General features: G+C 50.4%; 1 protein-coding gene across 4 annotated transcripts; it reads right to left on the bottom strand.

Moving 5' to 3' along the window:
- Positions 1 to 608: 608 nt before the first annotated feature.
- On the bottom strand, positions 609 to 11102 carry HEXIM2 (HEXIM P-TEFb complex subunit 2). 4 transcript variants are annotated; one of them, XM_032269961.1, is made up of 3 exons: positions 10345 to 11102; positions 8378 to 8487; positions 609 to 1632 (listed from the first exon to the last, which is right to left on the bottom strand). In XM_032269961.1, the coding sequence occupies exons 1-3, from the start codon at positions 10364 to 10366 to the stop codon at positions 838 to 840; spliced, it is 927 nt and encodes a 308-aa protein (XP_032125852.1). In that variant the 5' UTR covers positions 10367 to 11102; the 3' UTR covers positions 609 to 837. The 4 variants fall into 4 exon arrangements, with proteins under 4 accessions (XP_032125852.1, XP_032125855.1, XP_032125854.1 ...); XM_032269964.1 differs by having other exon boundaries at positions 10024 to 11102; XM_032269963.1 differs by lacking the exon at positions 10345 to 11102 and adding an exon at positions 9339 to 9499.
- Positions 11103 to 13367: the final 2265 nt, after the last annotated feature.

Raw genomic sequence — 13367 nt, forward strand, 5'->3', positions numbered from 1 at the left:
AGGAGCAGGACGCACAGATGCATGGCAGGCACCAGGAGAGCCAGGCTGCTCTGCTATAAGGGGATCCATGCGCTGCCCCCCTCTGCCTCTTGACTTTATTTTCTACCAGGAGAGCATCTCCCTTAGTACCCTCAGGAGGTAAGGAGACAAACACACACATGTGATGACTAACCTCAGGCCCAACCCCCTGCAGAGAGGGGTCAGGGTTTGGGGGTGTCAAGAACAAAGAGACACAAGGCACCCAGATCCCGCCCAGTCCAGCGTTTAAATTTCGAGGAGGAGAATACAGGGAGCTCAGAAGCAAACTCTCAAGGAACCCCTGGGCCTGGCCCTTCTCCAAAAGCCCCTGCTCTCTCTCCTCTAGGGAAAGCTTGCAGCTCCTCACAGTGATCTGGCCGAAACTGGGGGCCCCTGACTGAGCTCCCTCCCATCTAGAAAACCTTCCATGCAGCCTGATTGCTCCAACACCTACAGAGCAGGATTCAGGTAACCTGGAGACCTTGGCACGCCAGGCTTGGGGCAGCGGGGACTGGGGCTCCACTCAGACCTCTATGGAGCAAATGTTTTGTTTCTCAGAACAGCCCAAGTGAAATCAATCCTAGACACTCGCCATTTGGTCCCACCAAGACCATTTAATTTCTCTGTAAAAGTAAGCTGACATGGAAGAACCAACTGTGAAAATGGTGAGGTGGGAGTCTGAATCGATTTAGCTGTTCTCAGGGGGCGCAGGGTGTTGAGGGTGGTTTTCATCTGCCACCTGCCTCCTTGAGACCCAGCTGACCTGAGTGTGCATGAAATAAGACCTTCTCTTTGTGTCCACCAGGCTCGGGGGCACCCCTAGGTACCCGGCTCCTCGTCACAGCGGCAGCCCTCTCGGTTCCACATCTGGTTCTCCTGCCGAAGCCTCTGGTTCTCGGTCCGGAGCCTCTCGACCTCGGCGGCCAGCTCCTCCACCTGGCGGCAGGACTGCTGGCCTGTGCATGCCTGCAGCTGCTGCAGCCTCCTGGTCTCCTCCTCGGCCTGCGACAGCCGCTTCTCCAGCTCCAGGTAGTCTCGCACCAGCTCCTGCTTGCTGCGGCCATGCAGGCTCTCGGTGCGGAAGCGCTCGTAAGCCTCAGAGAAGTCCCTCTGCTGGAACTCACCGTGCGCTCGGCCCCGCCCGTCACTGTCCCCGGCCTCACTCTCCCCACTGGAACCTGGGTGAGAGACCCCAGGGGGCACATCCAAGTTGGGCTCTTCTGGGTCTCGGTCATTCATCAGGAACTGGGTGGTGTTGTAGGGGGCCACGGGCTGGCCTTTGGCGAACATCTGCTCTCGGACCCGGGACGCCCTCTGGCTCTGCCTTTCATCCCGCTGTTGTTTCTCAGCCCAGCTCAGCTCCAGGTAGGGCCGCCAGTGCCGTCTGCGCTTCGACGGCCGCCGACGGTGTTTCTTCCGGGCCAGTACGGCCTCTGCTGAGCAGCCCTCTGAGCTCCGGGTCCAGGGACTCCTACTGTTCCAGCCCAGGCCTCCAACAGCCCCAGCTAGATCTTCATCCTCTGAGTGGCTCTCTATCCGGGGTGTCAGGGGCAGGGAACCACCAGAGTCATGAGGCTCAGGGGGTGTTTGGGGGCTCCCTGGGGCACCAGAGGTCTAAAGAGAGAGAGGAGGAAGAAGGATGGATCAGACAGCCTGTCCCTGGAGATGGAACCCTTCCCTCTCTACCCAGCGTGAAGCCAACCTTCCCACACTCAGTTAACTTGGTCACTCTTTGTTTTTTTTTTTTTTTTTTGAGACAGAGTTTCACTTATGTTACCCAGGCTGGGGTGCTATGGGGCGATCTCGGCTCACCCCAACCTCCCCCTCCTGGGTTCAGGCAATTCTCCTGCCTCAGCCTCCTGAGTAGCTGGGATTACGGGCACGCACCACCATGCCCAGCTAATTTTTTGTATTTTTAGTAGAGACAGGGTTTCACCATGTTGACCAGGATGGTCTCGATCTCTTGACCTCGTGATCCACCCACCTCGGCCTCCCAAAGTGCTGGGATTACAGGCGTGAGCCACTGCGCCCGGCCAACTTGGTCACTCTTAGCCCCTCACCCTTTTGCAACCATTTGTTTACAAAGTTACCTGTCTACTGTCTGTCCCCCAGCCTTCCCCAAGTAAATTCATGGTGACAGCAGAAATTTTGCCTGTGGGTTTCACTCTGTAATTTCAATGCCTAGAATAATACCTGGCACTGAGTAGGAGTTCCATAAATACTGTCCAAATGAGTAAAGTAGGGGAAGGAGAAAACTGGGATAGAAGATGGATCTTGATGCATGTGCTTGATCAGAAGCCCAAATGGCACCTGCTCTTCCCTCCTCTCAGAAAACCTAACTTTCAAACAGAGCTGGCTTCATGAGCAGGTGACCTGTGCAGTCCCACAGAGGCCCTGCACCTGGCTTCATGCTGTCCTTGTCTTAAACTTTTTGTTTTAAAAAAAAAAAAAAAAAAAAAAAAAGCCAGGCACAGTGGCTCACACCTATAATCCCAGCACTTTGGGTGGCCGAGACGGGTGGATCACCTGACATTGCGAGTTCAAGACCAGCCTGACCAACATGGAGAAACCCTGTCTCTACTAAAAATACAAAAAAATCAGCTGGGTGTAGTGGGGCAGGCCTGTAATCCCAGCTACTTGGGAGGCTGAGGCAAGAGAATCCCTTGAACCCGGAAGGCAGAGGTTTCGGTGAGCCAAGATTATGCCATTGCACTCCAGCCTGGGCAACAAGAACAAAACTCCATCTCAAAAAAACAAAACAAAAACAAATATTTATTTTTTTATTTTATTTTTTGAGATGGAGTCTCACTCTGCACCAGGCCGGAGTGCTATGGTGCAAACTTGGCTCACCGTAACCTCCTCCTCCCGAATTCTCCAGCCTCAGCCTCCTGAGTAGCTGGGATTACAAGCATGTGCCACCACGCCCCGCTTATTTTTGTATTTTTAGTAGAAATGGGGTTTCACTATGTTGGCCAGGCTGGACTCCATGTCAAAACAAAAGAAAACAAACAAAACACAACTTATTTTTAGAGACAGGGTCTCACTCTATTGCCCAGGCAGAAATGCAGTGGTACAATAACTCACTGTAGGTAGCCTCAAACTCCTGGGCTCAAGCAATCCTTCTGCTTTAGCCTCCCAAGTAACTAGATCTACAGGCACATGCCACCACACCTGGCCACTGTCTTTAACTTTTTAATAATTTTTGAACAAGATGCCCTTTTGCACTGGGCCCCACAAATTATGTTGCTGATCCTGCTTCCAGCTGTTTGCATGGCTGACTTTTTTCTTGTTTTGTGTGTGTGTGAGACAGTCTTGCTCTGCACCCAGGAGTGCAGCAGCGCCACCTCGGCTCACTGCAACCTCCACCTCCTGGGTTCAAGCAATTCTTCTGCCTCAGCCTCCCCAGTAGCTGGGACTACAGGAGCACACCACCACACCCAGCTAATTTTTTGCTTTGTATGTTAGTAGAGATGAGCTTTCATCATGTTGGCCAAGATGGTCTGGAACTCCTGACCTCAAGTAATCTGCTCGCCTCAGCCTCCCAAAGTGCTAGGATTATAGGCAGGAGTCACTGTGCGTGAGTGTTTTTTTTTTTTTTTTTTTTTTTTGAGACAGAGTCTCATTCTGTTGCCCAGGCTGGAGTCCAGTGATGCAATCTCAACTCACTGCAACCTCCTCCTCCCAGGTTCAAGCAATTCTCCTGTCTCAACCTCCCAAGTAGCTGGGACTACAGGTGCCCGCCACCACACCCAGCTAATTTTTTGTATTTTTAGTAGAGACTGGTTTCACCATGTTGACCAGGCTGGTCTCAAACTCCTGATGTCAGGTGATTCACCTATCTTGGCCTCTCAAAGTGCTGGGATTCAGGCGTGAGCCACCGTGCCTGGCCGCCTTTTTTCATCTTTTAGAGCTTAGCTCCAATGTCACTTCCTCAGGGAGGCCAGGCCCTCCTTGACTACCCTACCTAAAGTAGACTTCTCCAGCTCCCCTCCCTAGTGATTCCATCATGTCACACAGTTAGCACATAGCATTTAACATATGGCTATTTAACATCTGTCTTGCTCCTGTGAGAATGCATCTTGTCTGACCAACTCACCACTGTATCCCTATGCGCAGCCCAAGGGAAGTGCTCAGTAAATATCTGTTAAGTGACCTAAACCTTACAAGATAGGGAGATCCAAAAGATAATGGGAAATAAGACTGCTGGCCAGGCACAGTGGCTCATCCAGGTAATCCTAGCACTTTGGGAGGCCAAGGTGGGTGGATTGCTTGAGCCCAGAAGTTCAAGACCAGCCTGGGCAACACGGCGAAACCCCATCTCTACAAAAAATTACCCAGGTTGGCCAGGCGCGGTGGCTCAAGCCTGTAATCCCAGCACTTTGGGAGGCCAAGGCGGGTGGATCACGAGGTCAAGAGATCGAGACTATCCTGGTCAACATGGTGAAACCCCGTCTCTACTAAAAATACAAAAAAAAATTAGCTGGGCATGGTGGTGCGTACCTGTAATCCCAGCTACTCAGGAGGCTGAGGCAGGAGAATTGCCTGAACCCAGGAGGCGGAGGTTGCGGTGAGCCGAGATCGCGCCATTGCACTCCAGCCTGGGTAACATGAGTGAAACTCCTTCTCAAAAAAAAAAAATAAATAAAATAAAAAATAAAAAATAAAAAATTACCCAGGCATGGTGGTCAGCAACTGTAGTCCCAGCTACTTGGGAGGCTGAAATGGGAGGATCACTTGAGCCCAGAAGGTTGAGGCTGCAGTGAGCCGTGATTGCGCCACTGCACTCCAGCCTGAGTGACAGAGCTGGAATCTCAAAAAAAAAAAAAAAAAAAAAAGGGAAAATAAGACTTCCTTCTCTATCTTTCTGTGGTAAATAAGATACAGCGTGCCAGGTGCGGTAGCTCATGCCTGTAATCCCAGCACTTTGGGAGGCAGAGGTGGGTGGATCACGTGAGGTCAGGAGTTCGAGACCAACCTGGCCAACATGGCAAAACCCTGTCTCTACTGAAAATACCAAAAAATTGGTTGGGCATGGTGGCAGCCACCTGCAATCCCAGCTACTTGGGAGGCTGAGGTAGGAGAATCGCTTGAACCTGGGAGGCAGAGGTTGCAGTGAGTAGAGATTGCACCACTGCACCCTAGCCTGGGCAACAGAATGAGACTCTGTCTCAAAAAATAAAATAAACAAAATAAAATAAGATATAGAACATATTTATTCCAGGCACAAGTTGGTAGTTGGTATCACTCTCCTATATGAATGGCAGGAAAGAGCTCCTCTCCAAGGACAGGGAGGGTCAGCCTCTAGTCTGCAGTGAGAGTTCCAGAACTTATCTAAGAGGTGGAAAGGCTCTGTCAAGAGAGTGTATGTTCAGGGCATCTGTTTATCTCTGCTGCGGGAAGGGTGGGAGTACTGGGTGTGGGAGATGGGGAATGAGTTGCTCTAAGGTTGTGGTTTGGGCGATTTCTAATAATAACCACTACCATTGGTATGTTGTTGAGTAATACGCAACACAGTTCACCGACATGTGAGCATGGGTCCGTACACATGGGGTGTGTATTGAGGAATGTGTTGTATGCAGCCCTAAGAGCCAGGCATGGCTGGGCGCGGTGGCTCATGCCTATAATCCCAGCACTTTGGGAGGCTGAGGCAGGCGGATCACGAGGTCAAGAGATCAAGATTATCCTGGCCAACATGGTGAAACCCACCTCTACTAAAAATACAAAAATTAGCTGGGTGTGGTGGCACGCGCCTGTGGTCCCAGCTACTCAGGAGGCTGAGGCAGAAGAACCCCTTAAACCCAGGTGGAGGTTGCAGTCAGCCAAGATTGCACCACTGCACTCCAGCAAGACTCCGTCTCAAAAAAAAAAAAAAAAAAAAAAAAAAGAGCCAGAAACATGTCATGTGTGTTGTGCAGACCCTGAAGAGAATTTCAGGGAAAAGGAGGTATGTTGGGGTGTGTGTGTGTGTATGTGGGGTTTGTGGTGTTACTTCACCTGCAGGAAGATCACCAAATATAAGCAATAGCCCTTGTCTCCACCACTGGCTGGAGACAGAGCTGTTGCCCTACCTGGGAGAGGCAAGGCCACTAAGATGCCAAGGCAGAGTGGTTTGTTGGTGTGCACAATCAGTCACATGCTCCCAGCCCTCAGTAAAAGTGCCCTGTGGATCCTCCCCCCTCATCCAAGCAAGCCTGACACCCCGACCCTACCTGCTCCCTCCCTCTTGAAGACTTGGCCCTCTACTACCATGACCGCTACGGATAAGCTGTGTGACGTTGCTGAACAGTGTAGCCCTGACATGTCATGAATTCCGAATTCAGTCAATCCAGAAAACACAGAATGGGCTAGGCAGGGTGGGTCAAAAGCTCTCTGGCCCCTGCCCTAAGCTCCCTGCTCATCTACAGGAAGTCATGGACTAAGGGAGAATAGGTAAGGGTGGGTAGTGAGAGAACAAGCATAGGCTCCTATCGCCAGGTTGGAAAGGGGCATCCTCTGAGGGTCTGATACGATCTTTCTCTCTCCCCTTTCGCAGGTTATATCCTACCCGCTGCCTCCATTCCAAGCTATTATTATTAAGACAGAGTCTCACTTTGTCACCCAGGCTGGAGTGCAGTGGCATGATCTCAGCTCACTGCAACCTCTGCCTGCTGGGTTCAAGTGATTCCCTTGCCTCAGCCTCCCAAGCAGCTGGGATTACAGGCATGCACCACCAGGCCTGGCTAATTTCAGGGTTTTTTTCCTCTTTTTTCTTTTTGAGACGGAGTCTCTTTCTGTCACCCAGACTGGAGTGCAATGGTGTGATGTCGGGTCACTGCAACTTCTGCCTCCTGGGTTCAAGCAATTCTCCTGCCTCAGCCTCCCGAGTAGCTGGGATTATAGGTGCCTGTCACTACGCCCAGCTACTTTTTAGTAAAGATGGGGTTTCACCATGTTGGCCAGGCTGGTCTAAAACTCTTGACCTCAAGTGATCCACCTGTCTTGGCCTCCCAAAGTGCTAGGATTACAGGCGTGAGCCACTGTGCCTGCCCTGTTTTTTGTTTCTTTTCTTTTTCTTTTTTTAATTTTCCTTGCCTCCGTTACCTGAAACATCTGAATCTCATGGCCTGTTTTGTTGTGTTTTTTTTTGCTTGTTTGTTTTTTGAGATGGAGTCTCACTCTGTCACCCAAGCTAAAGTGCAGTGGTATATCTCAGCTAAGTGCAACCTCTGCATTCCAGGTTCAAGTGATTCTCCTGCCTCAGACTCCCAAGTAGCTAGTATTACAGGCATGTGCCACCACGCCAGCAAATTTTTATATTTTTAGTAGAGATGAGGTTTCACCATGTTGGCCAGGCTAGTCTTGAACTCCTGGTCACAAGTGAATAGTCTGCCTGGGCCCATTCCAAATTATGAACCAGAAACTCTTCTTCTTGCTTCAGACTTGGTTCTTAGCCTGGACAAAATGCAAACATTCAACCAAGTCCCTCCATACCCTCTTTGGACTTGAGGTCAAGGCAAGGTTCTGTTGTCAGAAGGCCCTACATTTAAACCCTGAGTCTGTTGCTTGTAGGCAGCATGATTCTGGAAAACAGGTATTTCAGGTCTCAAAACCTTAGCTTCTGGGAATTCGAAATATTTCCTATCTGAAAGGATTTTTTTTTTTTTTTTTTTTTTTTTTTTGAGATTCTTGCTCTGTCACCAGGCTGCAGTGCAGTGGCGTGATCTTGGCTCACCACAACCTCCACCTCCCAGGTTCAAGCAATTCTTCTGCCTCTGCCTCCCAAACAGCTGGGATTACAGGTGCATGCCACCACGCCCAGCTAACCTTTTTGTATTTTTAGTAGAGACAGAGAGACAGGGTTTTACCATATTGGCCAGGCTGGTCTAGAACTCCTGACCTCGCCCAGCCTTTTTTTTTTCTAGGACATTTTGAGACGGAGTCTTGCTCTGTCCCCCAGGCTGGAGTGCAATGGTGCAATCTCGGCTCACTGCAACTTCCACCCCCTGGGTTCAAGCGATTCTCCTGCCTCAGCCTCCCAAGTAGCTGGGATCACCACCACGCCAGGCTAATTTTGTATTTTTATTAGAGACATGGTTTTGTCATGTTGGTCACGATGGTCTCAAACTCCTGACCTCAGGTGATCCACCCACCTAGGCCTCCCAAAGTGCTGGGATTACAGGCATGAGCCACTGCACCCGGCAAGTTACTAGCATTTCGTAACAGCATAGACTGGGATTCCGGCTAATTGCCTAGTGCATAGTAGGGACTCATCAAAATACTGGTTTTCCAAATCTACCAACACATCTGATACAAGAAGTTCGGATGTCAGGTGTGGGATTCATGCCCAGGGTACTCGGGTGGGCAGGAGGGCAGGGCTTACCTTGGCCTCCTCCAGGGCTGTTGGTGACTCCGCATTACAGGCAGTCTGGTTCGGAGTGGCCATCATCTTCCGTTTCAAATCTTTCTGCAGATGCCTGGAACTAGTGACACCTGTTTTGAACAACAACAGAAACCCAAGTCCTGAAGGAACGTTCTCAGGAAAACTCCGAATACAAAAATTAGCCGGGTGTGGTGGCGCCCAGAATTGTTTCCCCAGGCAGCGGCAGCCATTTTGTACCCCAGCCCTTCATACCCTCATCCTCAAATGCAGGCCCCGGAAGGGTGCCTCCACTACTGGGTTTCACACCTCCAGCCAGCAAGGGGGCACATGGGATTCAGGGGCCATCTTCCCAGTCCTGCTGCTCGGGTCCCTCACCAGGGCTCATGTCCTCCTGGAAATCACCAAGGCCCAGGCTGGCAGCCAGGAAGCCAGGTGTAAGCTTTGTTCCGCCAACCACCAAAGCGGAAAGGAGACTGCCTGGGCAGGCTGGAGTGCAGCGGGGCTGCGGCGGCGACAGAACACGGGGCAAGCTCAGGAGTCCCTTCCCACTGTCTCCAGGGGCCCCAATCTTGATGCAGTCCTGCATCCCCAATCTTGATGCAGTCCTGCATCCCCAATCTTCTCCCCAAGCTGGGCTCCAAAGGCTAGAAGCACAGCTGAGACCTGGGCCAAGCCTGGAGTCAAGGCCTTTTTCTCTAAGGTTCTGGCCTGCCTCCCTCCTTCCTCTCAGTAAGGGAAATGGAGGAAAGGGGAAAGAAGTCTTCGCGCTACATGCAGCTGGGAGGGAAACCGAGCTGGAATAAGGATGGATTTCTTGGAATAGGTGAAATAGTCATGGAAAGAGGTTTTGCAAAGGTGAAACTAACCTATTCTTCGCTGTCAAGGGCTATGCACACCACTACATCTGTGTATCTTTCTGTGCGACTGCCTGTCGGTGCAATTCCCAACGCCTGAGCCCTACCTCTTGCTGCAGTTGCAGCAGCTCTGGTCAAGCCGCTCAGGGAACTAAGATGGGGGGAGGAGATAGCCTGGACGCGCGGTGCGTGCTGGGGATTGTAGTTCTTCTAGCCTGAAAAGCGGGCCAAACGCCTGTCACGTCAACAGCCACACCCAAGATTCCAAAACCCATCTACCCTTGCGCGGGGGGCAGCCCGCGCGCGCACCGCTGCTTTTTTTGATTGGTGAAGTCATCTGCCAATATTCTCACTTTTGTCAACGATTAGCTGTGTGGAGGCACAACTGGACCCGCCTTGTCCGAACTCCAAGAGTTCATTGATGGCGTTAATCTTTACGGGGCGGAAAATAGATCCGGCTGAGATGGGCGGGGCAGTAGGAGCGGAGGGATCCTTGGCCTTTGAGGAAGGCGACGAGAAGATCGGCGGCCATCGCCGCCATTTTGGGCTGGGAGGAGGCAGCGGAGGGACTCGCTGCGCAGTGAGAGCACCCCGTGGGGGGTGGTCCGGGCGCGGGGAGAGGCCGGGCCGAGTGGGCTGCCTGAAGTGGCGGCGCCGGGAGACAGCGGGAAGTGGGACCGGGGGCCAGGGAGGGTGAAGGTTGGAGTCTCCCCGGCTGAGCCCGGTCCTCAAACCGTCCCGGCAGCCCCGCAGCCTCGCCTTTCATAGAGTGTGGGGTTCCTCGGTAATTACCGCGTGTTTCCCGAGACCCCAGCAGAGGAGAGGCTGGTGAAACGGCTCTCCTCTGCCGTCCTTCCACAGGGGCGCGGATGCTGAGGCCGAGCTCTGCCGACTTCCCTCCCAACCCCCATTCGGCCTGGGTATGGCGGCGAGGCCCCGCCGAGCGGGACTCCCACTTCGACTGGCGAGGTGGGGGCGACGCCAGATTCCAGAGGCTGGCGCCGCGGGGGAGGGCGGAGGTCGCAGGTCGCAGGTCTGGCCGCACGTCCCTCCCGTGTGGCAGTCAGCCGGAGGCTCCGAGGGCGGAGATCCCAGTGCACCCACCCACCTTACCTCGCGTACACCAAAGCGCCATCTCGCCGCCCGGGGTGCGAAAAACCACAGCCCTCTTTAACTGTAGCAACCACTAATTCCCCCTGGGACCAGCCAGATAGGGGCACTTGGAAACCTTCACGAGCCCGGTGCCTGGAGGCCCCTGAGGCTCTTGCCCTCAAGAATATCTCCCACCCAGTCCCTATTCTCCGGACAACCTGACCTAGCACGTCGCCAGCCTCCTGGTGAAACGCCTAAAGTGTGCTGTCCCACTTCTCTTGAAAATTTACACCAAAGGGATGAGGTTTTGCCCTCTACAGGGCTGGGGCACAAAGTCAGAGTCGCTGCGGCTCAGAAATAGAAATGGAGTGGCCTGTTTCGTGTGCTTCATCAACATCTGCTTGGATTTTGAAATCTGAGCGTTAACTTTTACAAAACTTTTATTAGAGAAATGGCTGCCCTCCTAGAGGGAAAAATGAACTATAGTAATTCCAGTGTAATCTTGTAAGATTACAGAATCTTTAAAGAATTTTTTTTCCCACAGACTAAACAAAATCAAGAGTATTTTGTGTGCTACTGGTGCATTGTTACTAGGTAACCTCTATTTTTTAAAATTCCAAATAATTGAAAGACCACTTCTGTAGATCCTAAATGCTATCAAAATAGAAGCTGCAGTTTTTATCTACTTCATATATGTAGCATTTAGGAGTTGAGGAGACCTGCTTTGAAAGAATAAATTCTTAACCTTACATTATAGCTGTAGCAGCTTCTTAAAGATTCAAGTTTGAAGTGAAATTCTTTTATTGAATTGCAGATTAAACCATCATATTTCCTACTGCTTGAAATCTAAATCCAGAGAGATTTGTGGCTCAAGGATATGTTCAAATAAAAGTTTTGTTGCTAAAATGTTAGTTAAAATTATGCCTAGGTAGGCTCTGAAGTAGGAGAGGCTCTGACATAGCAGGGTGACTGGCAGTGAATTTTGTGGGTACCTTGTGATGAGTCTCATCAGTTACAGATGGTCAGAACATTCCTATGCCTTTGGCCTTTCTAGTAAATATCTTGAAAGTTTTACTGAACTTGGCACAGTGGCTTACGCCTGTAATCCCAGCACTTTAGGAGGCTGAGGCGGACGGATCACCCGAGGTCGGTGGTTCGAGACCAACCTGGCCAAAATGGTAAAACCCCATCTCTACTAAAAATACAAAAATTAGCCGGGTGTGGTGGTATGTGCTTGTAATCTCAGCTACTTAGGAGGCTGAGGCAGGAGAATCACTTGAACCTGGGAGGTGGAGGTTGCAGTGAACCTCAAACCATTGCCCTCCAGCTTGGGCAACAGAGCAAGACTCTGTCTCAAAAAAAAAAAAAAGAAAGGTATTCCAGAACTGAAGTCCCCCTATTAATTTTTTTTTAGTTGGCGTGACAATTCCATAGCATTAGCTGTTGTTTCCCTCTGCTCCCCAGACGTGTTACAACTGGATTACAAAATAGGGATCACCATTGAATAGAGTTCTCAATCCAGAACTGGAACCACTTACTCCTAACTGAAGCATCAGTACACTTGATTCCTACTGTGGGTTGATTTTTGACCTACGGCATGTTGGTTCTACACTGATCAAGAGATAAGAGTTAAGAAAAGCTAACTAACTTGGTAGTAGTTAAATAGTTACAGGAGCAGAAAAGGTTTGTAAAGATGATCTTTTTGGCTCTTCTGTCAAGAATTTAATGGGGGACGATCCTAGACACTTGTGATTCATCATTATGAAGTAAAAGTGTCTAGGATCGTCCCCCATTAAATTCTTGACAGAAGATTAAGAGGGATTCGTCATGTTGGCCAGGATAGTTTCGAACCCCTGACCTCAAGTGATCCACTCGCTTTGGCCTCCCAAAGTGCTGGGATTACAGGCGTGAGGTGCTTGGCCCATTATGAAGTAATGGATGCTACTAAGTGGCAAATACTGTACCAGCAGCAGAAATTTGTTACTCATTTATAATATTTATAAATGAAACTTACTATTTTTAAGATTGACCCACAAGCTTTTCAATTCTTTGCTAAGAAAAATTGGGAATAGGCCAGACATGGTGGCTCACACCTGTAATCCCAGCACTTTGGGAGGCCGAGGTGGGCGGATCACAAGGTCAGGAGTTTAAGACCAGCCTGGCCAAAATGTTGAAACCCCATCTCTACTGAAAAAAACAGCAAGAAAATACAAAAAGTAGCCAGGTGTGGTGGCAGGCACTGGTAGTCCCAGCTACTCTGGAGGCTGAGGCAGGAGAATCACTTGAACCTAGGAGGCGGAGGTTTCAGTGAGCCAAGATCAGGCCACTACACTCTAGCCTGGCCACAGAGTGAGACTTCGTCTCAAAAAAAAAGAAAAATTGGGAATAAAACTGGTTTATTAATGGCCTCCTGGTTATCTAAGGAAAACACAGGACTGAAAATTAGGAGCGCCAAGCTCTATTTCTGTGTGTGCTGCCACACTTGGTTGGCTTGGCCAGAGGCCAAATACTGATGATGAGGCCAAACTGGTCATTTTCTTGCTGAGTCTATTGTTCATCTACTGTCCAACCAGACTTTCAACTTCCTCCTCAGCTCTCCCCTTTCAGATGTGTTGTGTTGTGCTTTTATGACAAATCCTACAAACTCTATGTTCCTCAGTTTCCTCACTTGAAAATGGGATCAGTGCTGTCTCCCTCAAATGCCCAGAGGAGTAACTAGACTTAAGTCGGTATGTAAACTCCTTGTAACTTTGTTATATGGGAACTTCACAACTAATGCTTCAAAGATTATTGGGGCAGTTGGAAAGCCTGCCTTACGAAAGATGTCCATAGCTTCACAGAAGAGCCATCCAAGTAGGCTGAAGGAGGATCAGTCTTTCAGGGTACCCGCTGGTTGTTGCCGTGAAGTCCTGGACACTCATTTTGCCTGATGGCCAAATCCTAGGGGCCAGTGACTATGTTTGAGTAGGATTCATTGACAGAGGAGGAGTGTTGTGTTTTTTTTTTTCTTTTTTGGGAGACGGAGCTTTGCTCGTCACTCAGGC

Source organism: Sapajus apella, unplaced genomic scaffold, assembly GCF_009761245.1.
Source record: "Sapajus apella isolate SASKATOON/1434 unplaced genomic scaffold, GSC_monkey_1.0 scaffold201, whole genome shotgun sequence".
Taxonomy (NCBI): Eukaryota; Metazoa; Chordata; class Mammalia; order Primates; family Cebidae; genus Sapajus; species Sapajus apella.

Excerpts from the sequence above, each read along its gene's own strand:
- HEXIM2 (XM_032269961.1), bottom strand. The coding sequence starts at position 10,366 with ATGGCGCTTTGGTGTACGCGAG. Across the intron at positions 8,488-10,344 it reads GGCGCTTTGGTGTACGCGAG|GTGTCACTAGTTCCAGGCAT; the intron begins GTAAGGTGGGTG and ends TGTTCAAAACAG. Across the intron at positions 1,633-8,377 it reads CAGCCCTGGAGGAGGCCAAG|ACCTCTGGTGCCCCAGGGAG; the intron begins GTAAGCCCTGCC and ends CTCTCTCTTTAG.